Raw genomic sequence first — 19,619 nt, forward strand, 5'->3', positions numbered from 1 at the left:
TCACAGGTTATATCAATTTACACTCTCTATACCACACAACATTTACTCTAGCTCAACCTAAATGCTAGGGACAAAAGAATGCAAATTCATGGAAACACATGGCCTTTCAACTACAGCAGTTTAATGGGAAAAAACAAAGCCTCCCTCCGGCCTTGGGGATTGCTGAGAACATCCTTTCTCCAAAGACAAATTCTTGTTCCTATTGGTTAGCTTTTTGGAACTTAGCCAAAATTCATGGCCAACTGCTTCTTTTGTATAGTCTCATAATGAAATATACATATATCGTGGACTTTTATTCAATTTTTGTTAGGTAGAAATAATTGCCCAAAAGCTTTGCGGATATCATATAGAATGTTTTTCAAAGTGAACAGGTAGCAATGCATGGAATTCATTCCGTCGCTCAGCTTCTCCCAAGGATTCCGTGGCCTATTGACACTGAGTAAGAAAAGTAACCTGCATGCAAAAAGGTTTCATTCCATTAGCGTGCATGAGAGCGGAACAGCTGAAGCCCTACACGCCAAGGACGAATGTATCCTTTGTCTCTTGATGAGAAAACGTCTCCGTGATAAATGGTTACAGACAGCGGTGTCACAGGGGCAACAGCACACAGAACAGCTCCCGCAAACTTTTTTCCCCCTCGGTTTTCTTTGCCTAGAGGTCTTTGTAACATTGTTCAGCACCGTGCACTGTGCCTAACCTTTTCAATAAAAGGCGCTTACTGCAATGGAAGTAAAATTCCCAACCCTTGCAGAGACACTTCCCAGAAAACCGAACCAGCAAACAAAACAATCAACCAAATAAAAAATCCTTTGGAAAGGATATGGAACGGCGTCCTATAGGCTTCAAAAGGAATGAATATTCAGACTGTAAAGAGAAGTGCGGTACATCCGGCGTTCAAGTAATGTGGGCCTAAATGGGTAGTCAGTCAAGTGCAGTGCCCGTAGTCAACACAAAATACCAGACACACCATTAAAATGTCATACAGTCATTTGCATAAATACAAACAAAAGCCAATAAATTTGTGATAAAAATTAAGTCGGAAGACATGGGGTTTTTATTTCTTTGACATCGGATGCTGCAACACTGACTACCAGTGACGCCCTGTTAATTTCCAAATCCGAGGTCAGTAACAAGTTGTTGACAACTTTGTCCCGTTCAGTGTGTAGCTTCAGGGCAACCCTTCCCCGACTTTGCTTTAGAGGGCTCACTCAGCTCACCTAGGGTCCCAAGACTGCTCCCAACCCAGCACCCTGTCTGTCTTGCTGCCCTGTGGGTTCATAGTTCGATCTTCTAAAACAGGAACGTTAACTTGTGCTTTCCTCTGCCCCACCGGGAAGAAAAGTCCAGATGTGGAGCGAGAAAAAAAGCGCTGTGGCTCTCCGTTGACTCCTCATCCCGCCCTCTCCACGCCTTTCTTTGCTGGGGGGGGGGGTGAGGGAGGGTTGGGCTTGCCCGATCCTCCCACAGCTGGGGAAATCCAACCCCGCTAGGACCGCCCATAGGGGCGGGGCTGAAGGCGGACCCGAATCCATGCTCCGCCCCTTGCGTCGGCGCGCCTGCGTGCTAGCGTGGGCCTGCGGTTGGCCGCCCGGGTTCTGGGCTTCCCGCCCCCGCCCGCGCCCTCGCACCTCCGCCTACTCTACGCGATGACGCACCGCAGGTTTGCGGACGTGGCGGCGGCTGTCGGTCCGGAAGGCGGCGACGGCGGCGACGGCGGCGACGGCGGCAGAAGAGCGCCCGGAACGGCCGAGCACCTGGAGTCGGTCATGAGCTTCCCGGGGCCGCGGTGGCGGACGTAACCGTGTCCCCGCGTCCCAGCTAGAGGCCAGGTGACGGTGGCTGGGGGCGGGGCGGGGCGGGCGGGCGCGACGTCGGCCGGGGTCCCCGCGGGGCGCTGCCCCCTGGCTCGGCCAGGACGCCGACCTCTCGGTTCCGGGCAGCCCATGCCGCGCCAGGCTTTCCCCAGAGCATCTGCTCCTTAGCGTTCTAGTCTGATGCTGAGACTTATAAATCAGAGATGTGATTCTTGAAGGGGGACTATCGGAGGAAAAAGAGGGAAAAGTAAAAATAAACGAATGGAATTGACAGAGAGGGAGGAGTTTTGTAGTTGTTGCTTTGGTTTAAAATTGGCCCTGGTGGATAGGACCGGGGTGATTCAGTCTCAGTGCTGAACTGGACTAGGAGTCGTCTGTCGCGCCCTGCCTAAGGTCAAGACCAAACACCCAGTAGCAGTTACTGTGTAGTACCTAGGGTTTGGGAGGTCGCTTTCGGTTATAGGCTGAGCGGATGAAAACATACTCACTGTATCCGTTGATGGGCACTTTCAGGCCGTTTGTCCGCGGTGCAGCATGCAAGTTGTTCTAGTTTTACGAAGCCAGATTTCATAGAGAATTTAGAGAGGTGAAGAGAATTGAGCCGGATGACACGGATACTGTGTACTTTCTAATCTTTAGTAGTTTGATCATATCATTGTCTGCCTGGGCCAAAGTGTAGCTTGGCACTTGGATTACAGACTAGCCCAGCCAAATCTTAGTCACTCAGACATGAGTGTTCAGGTTGTTTATCCAGCTTCCTTTTCCTTTTAGAGGAAGAGAGGGTCATTTACGTGGAGATGCGAGCCTTTCAGTTCCTGTCGTGAGGAAAAAGATTGATATAAGTAAATTTTGTCTCAAATGGCTTTTACACATTACTCAGTAAATTCCAGATAGTTGTACTAAAAAAGACCTGGATAAATGGAAGCAAAACTTGTCCTTGGAGAAACAGGTGTGATGCTGACTTTAAACTGCTCCTGGGATGTGAACTGTGGGCTCTCTTTAGGTTGAGGCTGTCAAATTTGGAGTGTTAGTTTTTGGCAACAAATAATGTAGCATCTGTGGCAACAGCTGAATCAAACTACCAATGTATACCTATTAGTTAATAAGTTATCTACATAGAAACTTTGAATTTCTAAAGCAATACAGTGTTGCTGTAAAGCAAGGCCAGAAACTGGATTTTAAAGGCTGCTTTTAATTAAATGACATTGGTTTGAAATTTAGGTACAGAAATCGAGGTATTTTAGAGACTATAATCTTCTGTCATCTGTGACTTGGAGTTAGTTGTTTTTGTTGTTTCCTGCTACCCACCCCCCCACCGGTTGCATATTTTGTTTTTACTTGTTTCTCATCCATAGAGTCCAAAATAGGAATACATCGTTCTAGACTTCATTTTGCATTCTAGGATTCAATGGCATAACATTTTAATGATTTCTTCCTCCCCGGGCACTCCTTTTCCATGTTTGCTGGAAGATTTTATCTTCACTGAGATAACACTGTGTAGTTAACATTAGGTTTTGCTGTCTTAGAGGAATTGGTTATAATTGATCTAGTTTGGTTTTTATTACTGTGATCAAGACCATGACCATCAAGTAACCTGAGGAGGACAGGGTTTCTTTGGTTTACACATCCCATCACAGTCCATCATTGAGGGAAGCCAAGGCAGGCACTCAGAGACCATGGAAGAATGATGTTTGCTGGGCTGCTCTCCATAGCTTCCTCAGCGCACCGCCTGCCCAGGGCTGGACTGGGCCTGGGCCCTCTCATATCTGTCAGTAGTTAAGAAAATGCTTCACAGATTTACCTACCAGCCAGTCTGATGAGGCATTTTCTCAACTGGAGTTTCTGTCAAATTGACAAAGAAACTCGCCGGCAAAATAGTCACACCCGATCCCTGTGCCTGGCTCTTCTTAGTCTTCCGTATTTTAAGGGAAGGGTCCTATATTCAGGAATGGATACTTCACCTTCTTGTTTTGTGTCTGAAATATATTGAAGTTTGAAAGGTTTTTTTTTTTTTTTCAATCTGCAAAAGCCTTTCTCATTATGTTTGTCCTCGCTTACAGGGATAATTAAAGTGAAACCAAAACAGGATGTGAAATTTGTTCTTTAGGATCTTGTGCTTGTTTCTTTTTAAAGAGAATTTGATCAAATTGATGAAGGCATGCTGATAGTGACTTTGGAAGTAAATAAGATGTATTCATTGATAAATATTTCTTAGCTCAGTTCTCATTTGATGTATTTTTTTTAAGTATAAGTGAATATAAATGCCTAAAATCCACTCAATCTTTATGGGGTATAAATTGAATTTGATGAGAACTTTAAATCAAAAGCTTTCAAAGAAACATCCCTGTTCAGGAGCCAACTTGTGACATATAACTGAGATATACTATATTATATATTATATACTATAATAAATATAAATTCTGAATTTAACATGACCCAGAGTATATATGCTGACCTGTAATAAATATAAATTCTGAGTTTAACATGATCCAGTGAGTCAGAAGTGCAGAGATATTTAATCCCATGTGAAGTCAAATGTAGAGCAAGAAAGGATTGACTTCCTAGAATTGTGTGTGTATGTGTAGAACACATACTTTGATTCCTTCAGAACTACTAGTTGTAAACAGTCAGAACTTTCTAGGTTTCTTTATAGTAATAGAATGAGAACTTAATATTTTGATATATAAAGTACAGTAATTTTTCTAGTTCTGAATATAGTTATCCCATGTTTTTGTGACATGTGGTTAATTAAATCATGGCTTTTTTTTTTCCTTTCTCTGACTTCCCATTGCTGGGTTGAATGGTGTGTGTCGCCATACCCAGACAGTCACAGCTTCTTAAACCAGGGTCTCAATCACATCTGGGGTCACATACCCGAATGTGAGGTTATGAACAGTAAATAGGTTCTGAGAGCAGAATAACCCCAATCAGTTGAGAGCCAGCAAATCCGCTGTGTGAGGCATCTCTGGCAGTGCTCACCACATCACTGCAGCCCTGGTTCTGGACGTGTGCACTTTGTGTGCCATCAGATTCCATGGCAACAGCTCTGGGAAATGCCCCACTCCAAGAAATGTAATGTTTCCATTACAGAATAAAGATGTTTAACATTTTTCTACTGATATGTCTCAGCATGTAAGCATCTAATTAATTTTGGATAGTATGTTATTATGATGCTAGGTTGAAAAATTGCTTTTAGAAGACTGGCAAAATGACTCAGTGTTTAAGGGTACCTGCTGCCAACCCTGGAGAACTGAGATCAGTCTCCAGAGTCCACATGGTGGAAGGAGAGAACCAAGTACCCCGAGTTGTCTCTGACATCATGGCAGCACACACATTCAATAAATAGATTAGTTAAAAAAATGACTTCTCTTAGAGTTGCTGACTTGGGTTTTATGAGAAACTGTTAAATGAATTTGACTTGATATTTTGAACAATTTCTGAAATGGCCATACCATATGACATTTTGTGCTAATATTTAAGTGAAGCAACATTATCAGTCCTGGCAATGCTAAATCATTTCATTGATCAACTTTGAAAAATGTTGAAAATTCTATTTGTTGTACAGTACCAGAAATTTAGACAAGATTGATGTTTGAAATATATATATATATATAAACACATCATGGGTTTGGAGGTCAAAGGACAATTTGTGGACTTTTCTTTCCTTGTACTGCATGGTTTCCAGAGGTGAACTTAGTAGCGAGGCCTGACAGTAAGCACCGTTACCCACAGAGCCGACGCAGTAGCACAAGACAGATTGAGTTCCTGATGCAGAAAGGAACGAGCACAAGAACATCTCAGTATTCAGATTTACTTTTGTCTTTAACAAATGGTAAAATTATATGTGTACCAAATAATGGTTTTTAAACGAAATCTTGACTCTTGTCTGCAAATGTTCTTGTGTAAAGTGTCGTGAGCAAACAAGAGTCTCAGTAGATCGTGTAAGGCTCGCAATAGCTGTCCTTTTGCCACACTGTTGTCACCACTGCCAGGTTGTGGGACGCAGGTCCCCAGGTACAGAAGGTGGACCTCAGTTCCTGTGTAACTAAGAGGACTATTAGAAATAGTCTCTAGAGCCTATGGCTCATGTCAATCAGTGACACGGGTCAGTGCCATGCTAAGGTTTTGTCTTTTCTCCTTCCAGATTGTAAGATCATGGCGGGGAGGAATCAGAATCGATCTGTTGCCTTCCCAGGAATTCAGGCCAGTGGCCAGCTGCATCCCTTTGGAAATTGTACAGACAGTGATGTGTTGGAAGAAGATGCCGAAGTGTATGAACTTCGATCCAGAGGAAAGGAGAAGGTTCGAAGAAGCACATCACGAGACAGACTTGATGACATCATTATATTAACAAGAGATATACAGGAAGGGGACACTCTAAATGCAGTAGCCCTTCAGTATTGCTGTACGGTAAGTCTTCATTTAATTTATCTTTGCATAATAGAGTCCAGAATCTTCATTTAATTTATCTTTGCATAATAGAGTCCAGAATAGTTGTTTATTAGTCCAGCCAGAACTGAAGTAATTCTGTGTCCTTTGCCTTCTTCCTTCCTTTCCTTTTTGCTCAGTTGTCTTCTTTGCACAGAGATCTCTCTTGCCTGTGGACATGATCTTTTTAACATTTTAAGTGAATGCTTGAATTTCTGCTAATTCAGTGTGTCACTTTGGTGCTTTTATCTACCTTCTTTTTGGGCTTGTTATTATCTATATAGATAAGTATTTAGGGGCTGATAAAGGATTGATGTATATTAGCTTACAAATGGACTTCCCATTGCTTATACCATCAGTAGTTATTGCTATATTGACAATATGCTTGTTACAAAACAGTGATGAGGGAATGAGACATCCAGGACTGTCATCCTAAATGTGTCCAAGTTGTTAACTGTAACCCAGACCCACCTAAACAATGACAAACATCTATAACCCATTGAACAACCAAAAACCACCCACCCTACCTCTTGGGAATGTGGGGGTCATATTCTTAAATTTACTTTCTTCTATCTGGGGGGCAACAGTATTTTTATGGGGTTCTGAAAAGAAAAATTTGGGCTAATTTTCAAGTCCTGGAAGGGGTAGCTATATCATTTGTTGATTATTTTCTATGTAATAGGTAAGTGCAGGACTTGTCTCAAGTCCTGGCTCAGGTAGTCTCTGAGGCTGGATCATCTCAGCTAGCCACCTTGAAATTGTTCTGAGCTGTTTGTAGTTCAAGAGCTGATCTTTAGGTGGTGTTTTTCAGCTCAGTGGTGATACAGTCCTGGAGGAATAGACATTGTGAGGCCCCATCCTCCTTATTGAGACTTCAAAAGTTGCTGTTAGGTATGCTCATGGTTCACTGCAGAAAACTGATAGAGACTCTATGAAATCTTCAGACTGAAAGAGAGCGAGTTTCCGTCTCATCCTGCCTTACATTCCTCTCTAGTGCTGGTATTAAAGGCATGCACCACCAACACCCAGCCTCTGTCACTAACTAGTGTAGCTGCTGTGATTAAAGGTGTGTGCCCCCACTGCTTGTTCTAGTGTGACTAGCCTTGAAGCGAAGAAGCGAGCAGGCCTGCTTTTCGTCCCGCCTGGCTCCCGCACAGCTAGCCTAGTCCCAGAAATAATAACATAGAAAACTGTATTCATTTAAACACTGCCTGGCCCATTAGTTCTAACTCTCACATTTTGATTAACCCATTTCTATTAATCTGTGTTTACCACAATGTCATGGCTTACCGGGAAGATTCTAACCTATGAGTCGGAGAGCCATGGTGTCTGCTTGACTCTGCTTCTTTCTCCCAGCATTCTGTTTGGTATACTCCGCCTATCTAAGCTGCTGTCCTATCAAAAGGCCAAGGTAGTTTCTTTATTAACCAATGAAAGTAACACATTGACAGATGACTAGAGAGAACTAGAATCATGGGGCACAGTAGTGTTGATGGAATTTTAGTTTTGCTAAAATGTGCTCCTTATATCTGTGTAAGTTCATGTGCTTTCCTGCAATTGCAAGATTGGAGCACAAACATTAGTACCAGCAATTCTTATTCACAAATTGCATGCCAACATAAATTTCCTGTGGTAAATTGTATGACATGCAAAGAAGAACGACAAAATATCTGCGTATAACTAACGATACTGCTGTCTAGGTGACAATACAAAATCGCTGGTGATTTCCTAACACTATATAAATTTAGTGTTTAGATTTCTCATATATAAGTAAATGTAAAATCTGGGTGTGGGACCGGTATTAACAGTAAGAATGAAATTCAGTGATTTTTTTTCCCCTTTAAATGAATGAAGGAAGGTTTTAGGTCTAGTTTTAGAATTCAGTTAAATGTTGTGTTTTTCTTTTTTGCAGGTAGCAGATATCAAAAGAGTTAACAATCTCATCAGTGATCAAGACTTTTTTGCCCTTAGGTCTATCAAAATTCCAGTGAAAAAGTTTAGTTCTTTGACTGAAAGTCTTCATCCTCTGAAAGGAAGACAAGGCTCTCAACCCCCACCTGTTGCATTTGCTCAAGAACAGGATACTGTGCCCGTGGAGGACTCTCTGTCCTCCAGAGGGTCAGCTGGCAGTTTCCTGAAAGAGGTGGATCGAGACATAGAAGAACTGGTAAAGTGCACAGACACCAAGAAGGAGAACCTGAACGAGGTAGTGTCTGCCTTAGCAGCACAACAGATCCACTTTGAGCCGGATAGCAGAAGCACTCACAGAAAGGACCCATACTATGGAGCCGACTGGGGAATTGGCTGGTGGACAGCGGTAGTGATAATGTTGATAGTGGGTATAATAACACCAGTCTTTTATTTGCTTTATTATGAAATTTTAGCTAAAGTGGATGTTAGTCACCACTCAACAGTGGGCTCTTCACATTTGCATCCAGGACTCACACCTCCATCGCAGCACAGAGAAACGGGAAATGGACTTGTTACAACAAAAGGAATACATGCTGGTCAACAAGATGACCACAAACTGTACAGGCAACATTCTCAATCCCCTGCTGCTCAGCACAAAACATAGCAGTGAGCCTGATCTGTGTGATGATCATGTGTGCATATGGAATATGGTGGTTCAGAGATACCCAACAACAGCTTCTAAGACAGAATCTAGGAACATGGAAGATGCTTTGACCTTCCTAGGAGTCCCTGAACCTTTTACAGATGGACTGTCTGTAACACACACGATTGCTTCTTTATGGTGAGAGTGGTCAGAATACATCTGCTGTGTCAGCTCTTAAAGCAGAAATTAATTTAAATGTATTTCTAGGAATTATAACATAGAAGATGCTGTCATTTTTTTTAATTTTTCAAGATTAGTTATGTTTAAATTTATTTTTTAAAAGATTTTTTTAATTTAAGATTGTTCATGTCGAGTGTTTCAAATGCTTACAACTGAAGAAAATTCACTACCATGCCACCAAAAAACTTGTAAAAGTTTGATTTTAAAATTATATATAACATATACTTAATACTCAATTTTGAAATTTAAAAACACGTTTTAACACATGCTATGAAAGCAGATGTAGAAACATATGGAAACATAATTTATAATTCCTGTAATACAGGCTAACCAATTTTAAATATATTAAGATCCCAAAATAATGTCTTAGGGTTGGAAACAGCCATTTGATTTGATCACAAGGGCACTGAAACAGTCAAGACCTAGTCCATGGAAAGGAAATGCTCTATGAGCATCCCTCCAACCTCACTTCCACTTACAAAAACAAAACCAGAAGAACTACATGTGTCTGATATTTAGAAGCACTGTGTAGACAGAAAAGCATACTCAGCATGTTGCTCGTTATGCACTGTGACTAATCACTGCTGGTACAAATAGTAACAAGCCTTAATGACGCGTAGTGCCTTACAGTGTCACTCGACAGTCAGATTGCATTCCATAGGTCTCTCTAAGTTTGTCTGTCTTCATCTTTAAGCATAAGTTAATGGAGTCAAACAAATTGCTACTATCTGCCTCTGAAGTCATGCAGAAAAACATGACTGACTAAGCAAAAATGAGTGAACAGGACTTTTACATTAGCAGGAGATAGATTACTTTATGTGGTAGTCCCTTGACCTTTGCTTTTCAAAAAGAAAATGTCCAGTTTAGATTATCCCCACTTAATATGCACCATCAAAATGAGAAACACAGGCTAAAGTTGTGTGGATTAATCAAAAGGGCTTAATAGTGGCCTTTTCTAAGTCAACTGTGATACAACCAATTTGATCAGAAAGCATCTGTATACTGATTTCAGTGTTTAATTTTAAATATGTGTTTTTAAAATATAGGTACAGGTGGTAGAATCTGGATTGCATGTTTTCTGTATAATAAACTGCCCATCTTAAAATATGTTTTATCATCTGACTTTCTGGACATTATTTCCTAAATGTTTCAGCTTTTAAACATTTTGTATATCAAATTCCAATTCTGATACAGGGAATTATTAATACATATTTATTATACTGGGGGGTTATATACTTTGAGAAGAAAAAGCACTACGAAAAGACACAGAAGTCAGTCATTTTAAAACCCTTACATATATGAGAGAAGTTTAGAAAATTACCTTTAAAGTATTTAATAATAGGAAAGTTGTAGTAAATTGATTCACTTTGTATATCTTAGTTGAAATAATTTTTGTTTTAACATGCCATGTACATTTTGAAATGAGCACAATCTTTCATTATGCTCAGTGTTAACAGTTTACATATTTATTAAGCCTACTGAAAAATCCGATTTCAGGGCAGAAAATGAAGACTTCAGGCAGCACAGGCTACATAGCCTCCAAAGAACTTCGTTTACATCAAACATAAAGTTACAGAGTTGGCGATTCTGTCTAGCTGATTTTACTTTGGAGTTGTGATCCGGGGTTTGTGAACTGTTTAACGGAGGAGATGTTGGTTACAATCATGTCTGCCTTGAGCATCCATTTCGAAGAAACTACAATACACATCCTTAGGAAACAACCAACCAATTTCCTTTTCCTGTATATTTTAGAATTACTAGTTGAATATAATTCTATATGTAGAATTATGCTTTTATCTTTAAAAGAAAAAATTTAAACATTTAATAGAATTTTTGAAACTATTAAATACACATTTGCAAATGTATGCAAATTTTTGGCAACTGCAAACTCATTGTACTCTAGACAACATAAGCACAAATGTCAATGATGCTGTGGATCATGTTCAAGCCCTTACTTGAATTTGCTTTGAGGCTTTAACATGTGTGTGTGTATACAGTTATAATATAAGTGAGTCATAGTCATTAATATCAGTTTGCTTAAAAATTTGGAATTGCAAGTAAAGAAAAGCCTGATATTGTTAGGACAAATTCTTGACTCGTTAAACACTAGTTAGAGTTTGTTTTGAACCAATGGATAGCTACTTAAATATTTTCACTGTCCTTTCTGCAAAACAAAACTATGGTCTGCTGGCCATGCTATAGATTAGGAAGGAGCGTGCAATCTCAAGTTTTCTTTTCCAGTGGAGTTTAAGTGTTAAAAACTTTTCTGGACTGTGCTTTTTGGTGGTGTGAAAATTCATTAAATGAACCACTCTTTAGTAACTGATTATATCTCACTGGAAATGTGAAGGCTGTGGTTAGAAAAGGAAGCAGAGATCCAGTCTCAGTGCTAGAACAGAATTGAGTTATTTAAACACTGCATTATCAAGGGACTCGGATTTTGAATTACAACATTATTGCTCAGGAAATCAGTATTTCTAAGTATGTGCATATTGCACTGTTAGCTCATAGAAATATATGAATGCTTTAATTCATTTTATGTATGCAAAGCTATAAATCCTTTGTATGTGTTTTATATAATTGCAAATGTATTAAACCATTGTAGCATGTATATCTGTAAAACTGGTTTTTAAACTTTTTGCCTTTTCATATTTTAAGGATATGCAAAATATTAATAAAGTTTCTATTTTATTAATCAGTTTGAAAGTGGAACTTGTTGACTGTAATTGAATAAAGCAAATATTTAATTTTCTTCTTTCAAGCTACTTGAAATACATTTTTAAAAATGTTTTTAATGTTTGTTTGAACTCATATATGGGCTTTTGTCTGCATATCTCATGTGCGCCTTCCAGAAGAGGGTGTCAAGTCTCTAGCACTGGAGTTACAGATGGTTGTGAACAATTATATGGGTGCTGGGAACTAAACTTGGGTCCTCTGCAAGAACAGCAAGTGCTCTTAACCCCTGAGCCATCTCTCCAGTCCCTTGGAATACATTTTTTGACATTAGTTCTTTAAGAGTTTCAAGTTATGTATGTACTTATTTGTATTCACACAAACCTCCAGCTCTTCCCAGATCTACTTCTTATACACTTACCTTTGTGTCCTTTAATTCACATACACAGATTAAGGCCAATTTGCTGCCTTAAATATTCTTAGATGTGTGCCTTCCACTGAGCATGGTGGTTGACTGACCTTGAGATGCACTGACAGAAAACTGCCTCCTCTAAGCTGCTGTGTGCTCCATGGCTGGGAGTGAGATTGTGTGCCCAGCTTTCCTAGTCATGCTAGGATTTGATCTGTCTGGAGCTTGCACGTCTCATACATGCTGTCCCAACAGTTCATAGGTGCAGCTACACTGCTCTGTCCAGATGTTTCCAAGTGGTCATCTACTATCTCTGGCTGTTGGAATCTTTCCACTTTCTCTTCAGTGATTCCTTAGCCTTGGAAGGAAGGTGTGTGCAATTAGTCTCTGTCCATTGGCCAGTCTATCACCATTTACTGCATGTTAGCTTTTTCAGATGAGTTTTGAATCATTAGGAGTCTAATATTTTATTTACAAGCCTAATAGTAGGTTTTCCCCTTAGGATCTGTGATGTGTCTAACAGGAGGTTTTCCTTAGGATCTATGATGTGTCTAACAGGAAGTTTCCCTTAAGATCTATGATGTGTCTAACAGGAGGTTTTCCTTAAGATCTATGATGTGTCTAACAGGAGGTTTTCTGCAGCACGCCGCTCCCGCCAGCAGAAGAGACGACTGCAACAGGATTCTTCTCAGAACACACTTTATTGGAGCACTTACACTTGAGGTTGTAGAGAGGCAAAAGACCCCGTCCCCGTGACGCAGAAGAATATATACGGTGCCAGACAAAGCCCTGACGTGTCATCAACCCAATGGCTCAGGTCAGAATGGAGTGATCGTGCTTAAATTATGATTGGCCAGATTGGATGGCCAGACGGAAAGACTCCCCTCATTGGGGGGGGGGCTCGCACGCGCATGCGCTGTGGGCGCGCATGCGCACAAGTTGTCTGTCAAGTTGCGCACAAGCTGTCAAGTTTGACGTGGAACAGGAAATGGCGCCCACCCTGACATGACAGTGCCATGGTGTGCGCTACAGTTTTCCTTAGGATCTTTGATGTGTCTAACAGGTTTTCCTTAGGATCTATGATGTGTCTAACAGGAGGTTTTCCTTAGGATCTATGATGTGTCTAACAGGAGGTTTTCCTTAGGATCTATGATGTGTCTAACAGGAGGTTTTTAGCTCAATAATGGTGCCAAGTGTGAGTTTCATCTAGCGGAACAGGGCTGAAATCTAACTAGCAAGTAACTGGTTACTTCTATAATGCTTGTGCCACTATTTCACTAATGGCTATGTCCTGCCAGGGCAGTCTTTGTTGTACTCAGTGGAGTTCACAACTGGTATAAGATTGAGTTGTCACACATTTGTGAATTCAGATTTCCCACTGGGTTATCTGTGGAACATAAAACAAGTGTGAGATAAATGGCGATGGGGATTGTGTTCCTGGTAAAAAGACTTGGTAAGTCCAGGCCATGCTCATAGAGCTAAGTCAGTCTCAGGGGGTGCTCTCTATGTAGATTGTAATGTGTTTTATATACAAAAATGCCTTTCAAGAATATAAATCTTAGGGACTCGGGAGAATGCTCAGTCAGTAAAGTGCTAGTTCAGATCCCCAGCACTCGTGTAGAAAAGGCACTCCTGTGATCCTAGTGCAGGGGAGGCAGGGATGGGAAGATCCCTTGGGCTCGCTGGCCAGACAATTCAGTGGGGTTGGTGATCCCTCAAAATGAAGAGGAAGACTACCTAGCTTTTAGCCCGCAAACAGACTTGCATATGAACACTTAGATGCACACCACATAGAAAAGGCATACATACATACATACATACATACATACATACATACATACATACATATGTATATACTTGAGAGCCATAAAGAATTGAGGAAATTCTTCTGGTGAAACCTATCTTTCCTGTGTGTTTCTATTTTACAGCAATGTGTGTCAGGAGCCATTTCCCCCCAATCATTACAGGAATCACCCTAGGGAGTCTGCAGAGAACCTCACATCCATAATTATGTTCTATTGACAAAATCTGCCCCTCACCCAATTAGCAGCTATCTGTTAGAGGAACCCGCCTCACATTCCAGCTATCCAGGGAACCAGGTGTGGCAACTTGTGACTTCTGGCCTACCTGTCCGAATGTAACCTAGCCTACGTGACCGGAACCACGCGGCGAGATCCCGTGCCCTGCCCCCCATTCCTTACCATATATAAACTGTAACCCGTCCCTAATAAACGGAGGCTTTGACAAATCTGCTTGGCCTCCTTCTTCTGTCTTAGCTCATTCCCTTCCAGGTAGCGCCCCTCCGTGACCCTGGAATAACTGATTGCAGGGTGGGTTACAAACCCCTAGACTGAGTAACCCNATTACAGGAACCATCACTCTGGGGAGTCTGCAGAGAACCCCACACCCATAATTATGTTGAGAGGCGTTCTATTGACAAAACCTGCCCCACACCCAATTAGCTGTTATCTGTTAGAGGAACCTGCCTCACATTCCAGCTATCCAGGGAACTAGGTATGGCAACTCGTGACTGCTTGTCCTACCTGACCTGACCTACGTAACCTCCTGGCCTACGTGACCTGGACCAAATGACAAGAGTCCAGGCCCCTGTGCCCCCCCCATTCCTTACCCTATATAAACTCTAACCCGTCCCTGATAAACGGAGGCTGTTACAAACTTAGCATGGCCTTCTCCTTGTTTCCTAGCCCATTTCTCTTCCAGATAGTAGCCCTCTGTGACCCTGGAGTAACTGATTGCAAGGTGGATTACAAACCCCTAGACTGAGTGACCCACCCAACGCAATCGACAGTGGCGCCTGAACAGGGACCACTGTAGATCGACACAGCAATGTGACCTTAAAAGTTGTTTTACAATCCCTCTGACACTTGTCACTGAAGGTGTGGATGGACAGAGGGACTGCAATCCTTTGGTGCTGACAGTTGAACACACACGCCCTGCCAAATCAGAGGCAAGGGTTTGGTTATATGTGGTGAGGTTTATTTTTTTTTGTTTTGGTTTTTGCGAGACAGGGTTTCTCTGTGGCTTTGGAGCCTGTCCTGGCACTAGCTCTGTAGACCAGGCTGGTCTGGAACTCACAGAGATCCGCCTGCCTCTGCCTCCTGAGTGCTGGGATTAAAAGCGTGCGCCACCACCGCCTGGCATGGTGAGGTTTATTAACAACCACCCCTGCTCAATAAATGAAGTTACTTTAGCAGAAAAAAGAAACATAATTAACTAGTTTTCTCTACCAAATAAATGTTCACAGTAAACCATCTTAGTATTAAGGTCTATATTTTATTTTTTAAACTTTATATGTATAAACAAATACAGAAAAATCAGCATTGTAGCAAATAGTTTTATTTGTTAAGGTATTTCACCAACCAGTCCCAGTAAGTACTTTAACCATTAAGAATTTATCTCTAAAGCAATTTCACAGTCTTGAAGCTTAAGCCAAGAAAACAAGATTTATATTAGTCAAGCAACCTAAAAAACATCTTTTCTCAAAATTAGTATATTTAAAGTTGTAAACTGATCTTTCAAAGGGTGACAACATCACTAAAGATGCCAGATGCCCCAGAATAAGTCCTGTCCGAAAGGGGCTTCCCACAGAAGCAACAGCAGTGAAGACAAACCGGAAGCTAGGGAAGAAGTTCTTGCCAATGCATCTCCCCAATTTGAACAGTTATTTGCAGATTTGTAATAAAGGAAGGAGCAGCTATGAAATACATGTTTGGCTCTGGTACCAAATGTAAGAGAATAAAGTACCTGTCATTCCCAAATAACAGCATTTGCCATCACTATTAAAAACTTTTCCCCAACACACTGGATCATTAAACTTTTCATGTTTCCACTCAGAATCTTAAAATATTTTTTACAAGTTCCTGGGAACTGGATGTAAGTCACACATGGTCAATACAGCACTATACAGACAAGATATGGGCCATCACACCCATCTGGAAGAAATATTTGAATAAGTATTGCCATTTAAAGTATTCTCCTGAGAAAAGGTTGGAATCTCGCCAGACTGTACAAATTAACTACAGTTTCTAACATGGGTGCAAGATCAGAAAATTGAATTATAATGAAGCAGAAAAATGGTCTCACAACTTAGCTGCTTTCCACAGTACAGTTGTTTACAGGGTAAAAATCAAATTTAGGGCATGATTGTTTCTGTAAGGTAAAAGATGGAATATTTAGTAAGCTCTACTTAGTGTTTAAACAATTTTTATAGGAAACTGCTTACAAGTAGAGAAACTAAGGCACATGAACTTAAGCTCAATTTCAAGGTTATCTTGATCCTGAGAGAAAAAGCAGGGCTCCAGTTTCCAGGTCAGAAGGTAATAAATGACAAGTTTCCCCAAAGCAGAGAGCAGGGTTTCCTCCTTTAGGTAGATAATTTTAAGATATTAGTTATGAAATGTATAATATACATTTCCTTAGAAATCTTTGGCATGTTCAAGGTCGTTAGAGGCGAAGGGTTCTGGATATCTCCTGCAAAATATAAAACTACAGGGGAGTCACCCTGTAAGTTAAAACAAGAAGAATCAGTTGTAATTTCAAAATGACCTGAGTTCATTTTCCACGATTCTCTCCTTGGCTTGCAGTCTCTGAATCTTGTGAAACGAAGCCAAGGGCACTGCCCATCTGTTACAGAGTTTATTCAGCCAGGACTTATTCCCACTTACATACATAAAGCAGGGAAATAAACCATATGTCTCGGTTATTCTTTTTCCATAAGCCCCCCAAATTGAAGATGTCAAACTTAACACAGTGGAATGATTAATCCACATGGAATTACCTCCAAAGCCAAACGTTCTGTACCCTTTTGCCCAGGTGGAAAGCCTCTGTTTCGGCTGAGGTGGAAACAGTGCTATTTCACCTAGTTAACTGTATTTTGCCGTGGACAGGTTTCCCACCACCGGAACTCTCATCTCCTGAATCTGCGCGTGTTAAGAACTCAGGTGAGTCTATGCAGTCACCATGTGATAAAACAGAACATACCAGGTACGAGACATCATTTTCCAGTCTGTGTTTAAAGTGCTCCTTGTGCAGTGTCGATAGCAACCCACTCTGAGTAGTAACAGCTTTACCAGAGGCCAGCAGGTAAGCGAGACTGATCTTTTTCAAGTATGAACACACGATGCTAAAGCTCTTCAGGCACATTCAAATCCAAATAAAACAAAGAACCCCGAACTTCAGTACAGAATCAGAGGAGCGGTGGAGGTGCTGGGGTAAGGTCGCGGTGTCAACGCACAGTGCTTCTGAAGAGCTTGATAGGAATTGATCAAACCCAACACTGAACAACAGAAAATAGGGACTCGATCCGTATCAGAAATAAAGGAAGTCAGTACAAATGCTCAGAGCTGCACCAAAAAGAGAGAGAGATTCCATGGCTAGTAGGTTGCTTCGTCCATGTTGTCATCGCTGTCGATAGCAAAATCATCTCCGTCTTCGAAGTAGGAGTTAATGTAGTCATTTTCCTAAGGGAAGGGATACATTCCTTAGTCAATAAAGTGACTCAGCAACATTTATGAATATTATACAAAAATGCACTCCTTTAATTTATAAATATCAAATTAAAGTAAAAAGGGAAAGAGAGAAGACCTGAAGCTTTAGAAAGCCTTCGCTTCCGACTGCCCTCCTCGCAGGAAGCAGTTCCACATTTTCCACTTGTGCGGCTTTCTCTCAGTACCATTCCTTACTATGCTCAGCTGCTAATCAGCTACGCGATCAGAAAGGCGATCAGAAAGGCCGCGCTTCCATCCCAGCAGGAAAGTCCACGGCAGCTCCTCGGTGGGCGATTTGGGGTTTTAGGAGCTGAAACACTGGTCACTGATTTCACCAATGAATTGACCGACCAAGAAATAAGTGTTTCTATCAACAGTCTTTTTTTTTTGTTTTGTTTTGTTTTTCGAGACAGGGTTTCTCTGTGGTTTTGGAGCCTGACCTGGAACTAGCTCTTGTAGACCAGGCTGGTCTCGAACCTACAGAGATCAGCCTACCTCTGCCTTCCAAGTGCTGGGATTAAAGGCATGCGCCACCACCGCCGGGCTTCTATCAACAGTCTTTACATTGCATCAGAACCCAGGGATGAAGTCACAGAGTGTAACAGCAACCGGGGCATCATTTCCTATCACAGTCCAATCTCCTCCCCACTTGAACCTACAGGAAACCACATTCATCCCTTCACGTTCCTCCCAGCTTCTGGCTGTGTCTCAGTTCTAGCCGAGTAAGGCTTTCATGCCTCAAAATGAGACAGAAGATGTGTGTGCCTTCTATCAAAACCTCAAAAATCCTTTTGAATACAGATTGAGACTTCTCAGCCAGGTGCAGGGTGTGGATTTTATATGGACTGTAATAAAGTTTTTTTATCAAGCAAATTTCAAAGTGGTGAGATTCTGGATGACGTTAAGTGCAATGATAGCTTGCGTCCACACTGAGATACTTAGGGATGAGCTGAAACAGTGCAATGCTGGGGCTTGTTTTTACTATGATCCTGGGTAGACTGGGGCATTGAAGGACAAGGAGGAACAGGCAGGGAGCTGCTGTACATATGAAGAAAAACATCATTGGGAAACTAGCTATGCAGTGAAGAAGTGTGGTGGTTCATACCTGCAATTCTAGCACTGAGAAAACTGAGGGGAAGAAATGCCGACTTCAAGGCCAGCCTGGACTACACACACACACACACACACACACACACACACACACACACACACACACACAGAGCAAGACCCTGCCTCACCCCTGACCCCATTCCCCCAAATCTCTACATCTCTGCTATTTACAGTGGAAACAGATGACAATTCTCAAAAGAAAGTTTTCTGAATACCAGCTTTATCTTACAGGTTTTCTTTGCAAACATCTGGAATGTCTACGCATCTCTGTACATTTTATAATACTTTGTCTTCCCTAAATCCTGCATGTTTACGCTTCCAACACAAACCCTCTGTGGCACCCTAAAGTTGGCCTAGTTTCTTGAATGCCAAGAATTCCACGAATGTCCAGAAACCAAGCTGACGCCTGGGGCCTACACACTAGGAAGGGTGACAGGCAGAGCATTCAAATGAAGCTAACTAGTAAACAGGGCTTCTGTGTGTGTAGGGAAATATAAGCAACGAACTCATTCACACAGCAAGGAGGAGAAACCCTGGCATTCCCAATCTAGCAAGTAGCACTTGTCTTTTAGACATGGGTACTTTACCCAAGTATGCCTGGTGAGTCAAATGCTCACACTGTCAGCAATCTTGATGCAGGCATATTTGGGGAGCCTGCTGAAACCAATGACCTGATTGGCTCTTGGCTTTCTCCTGAGAGCCAGGTTTATTCATAAACTAAATATTCAAAATATCAGAAGAGAAAGAAGCATCTTCTTTAACATGTGTTACCGGACTATGCACTACACTCTCCAAAATAACGTTTATCAAGTGTCAATTCAATGAGTAAATTAATTACCATGAAATTTCAATTAATTAACTGATTAAAAAGAACAAAGAGAACT

The 19,619-nt window shown here is 41.4% G+C and overlaps 2 protein-coding genes across 3 annotated transcripts in view; one reads left to right on the forward strand and one right to left on the reverse strand.

Moving 5' to 3' along the window:
• The first annotated feature begins 1,664 nt into the window (after positions 1-1,664).
• Lysmd3 (LysM domain containing 3) lies at positions 1,665-11,731 on the forward strand. Its single transcript, XM_050152480.1, has 3 exons — positions 1,665-1,829; positions 5,959-6,224; positions 8,155-11,731. Exons 2-3 carry the CDS (start codon positions 5,970-5,972, stop codon positions 8,815-8,817), a joined length of 918 nt encoding a protein of 305 aa, XP_050008437.1. The 5' UTR covers positions 1,665-1,829; positions 5,959-5,969; the 3' UTR covers positions 8,818-11,731.
• Positions 11,732-15,392: 3,661 nt separating this feature from the next.
• The window catches only part of Polr3g (RNA polymerase III subunit G), a 33,787-nt gene continuing 29,560 nt past the window's right edge, over positions 15,393-19,619 (reverse strand). For both annotated transcript variants that reach the window (XM_050152420.1, XM_050152421.1), the window contains one exon: positions 15,393-17,598. In XM_050152420.1, the coding sequence (XP_050008377.1) occupies positions 17,512-17,598 (87 nt within the window). In that variant the 3' untranslated portion in view covers positions 15,393-17,511. The remainder of the gene's footprint in view (positions 17,599-19,619) is intronic.

The sequence above is a fragment of the Alexandromys fortis genome, unplaced genomic scaffold, assembly GCF_014885135.2.
Source record: "Alexandromys fortis isolate MF-2015 unplaced genomic scaffold, M_Fortis_MF-2015_v1.1 scaffold_47, whole genome shotgun sequence".
In the NCBI taxonomy this organism is placed as follows: domain Eukaryota; kingdom Metazoa; phylum Chordata; class Mammalia; order Rodentia; family Cricetidae; genus Alexandromys; species Alexandromys fortis.

Coding starts and splice junctions, on each gene's coding strand:
- Lysmd3 (XM_050152480.1), top strand. CDS start 5,970: ATGGCGGGGAGGAATCAGAATCGATCTGTTGCCTTCCCAGGAATTCAG. Junction 6,225..8,154: donor CCCTTCAGTATTGCTGTACG/GTAAGTCTTCAT, acceptor TCTTTTTTGCAG/GTAGCAGATATCAAAAGAGT.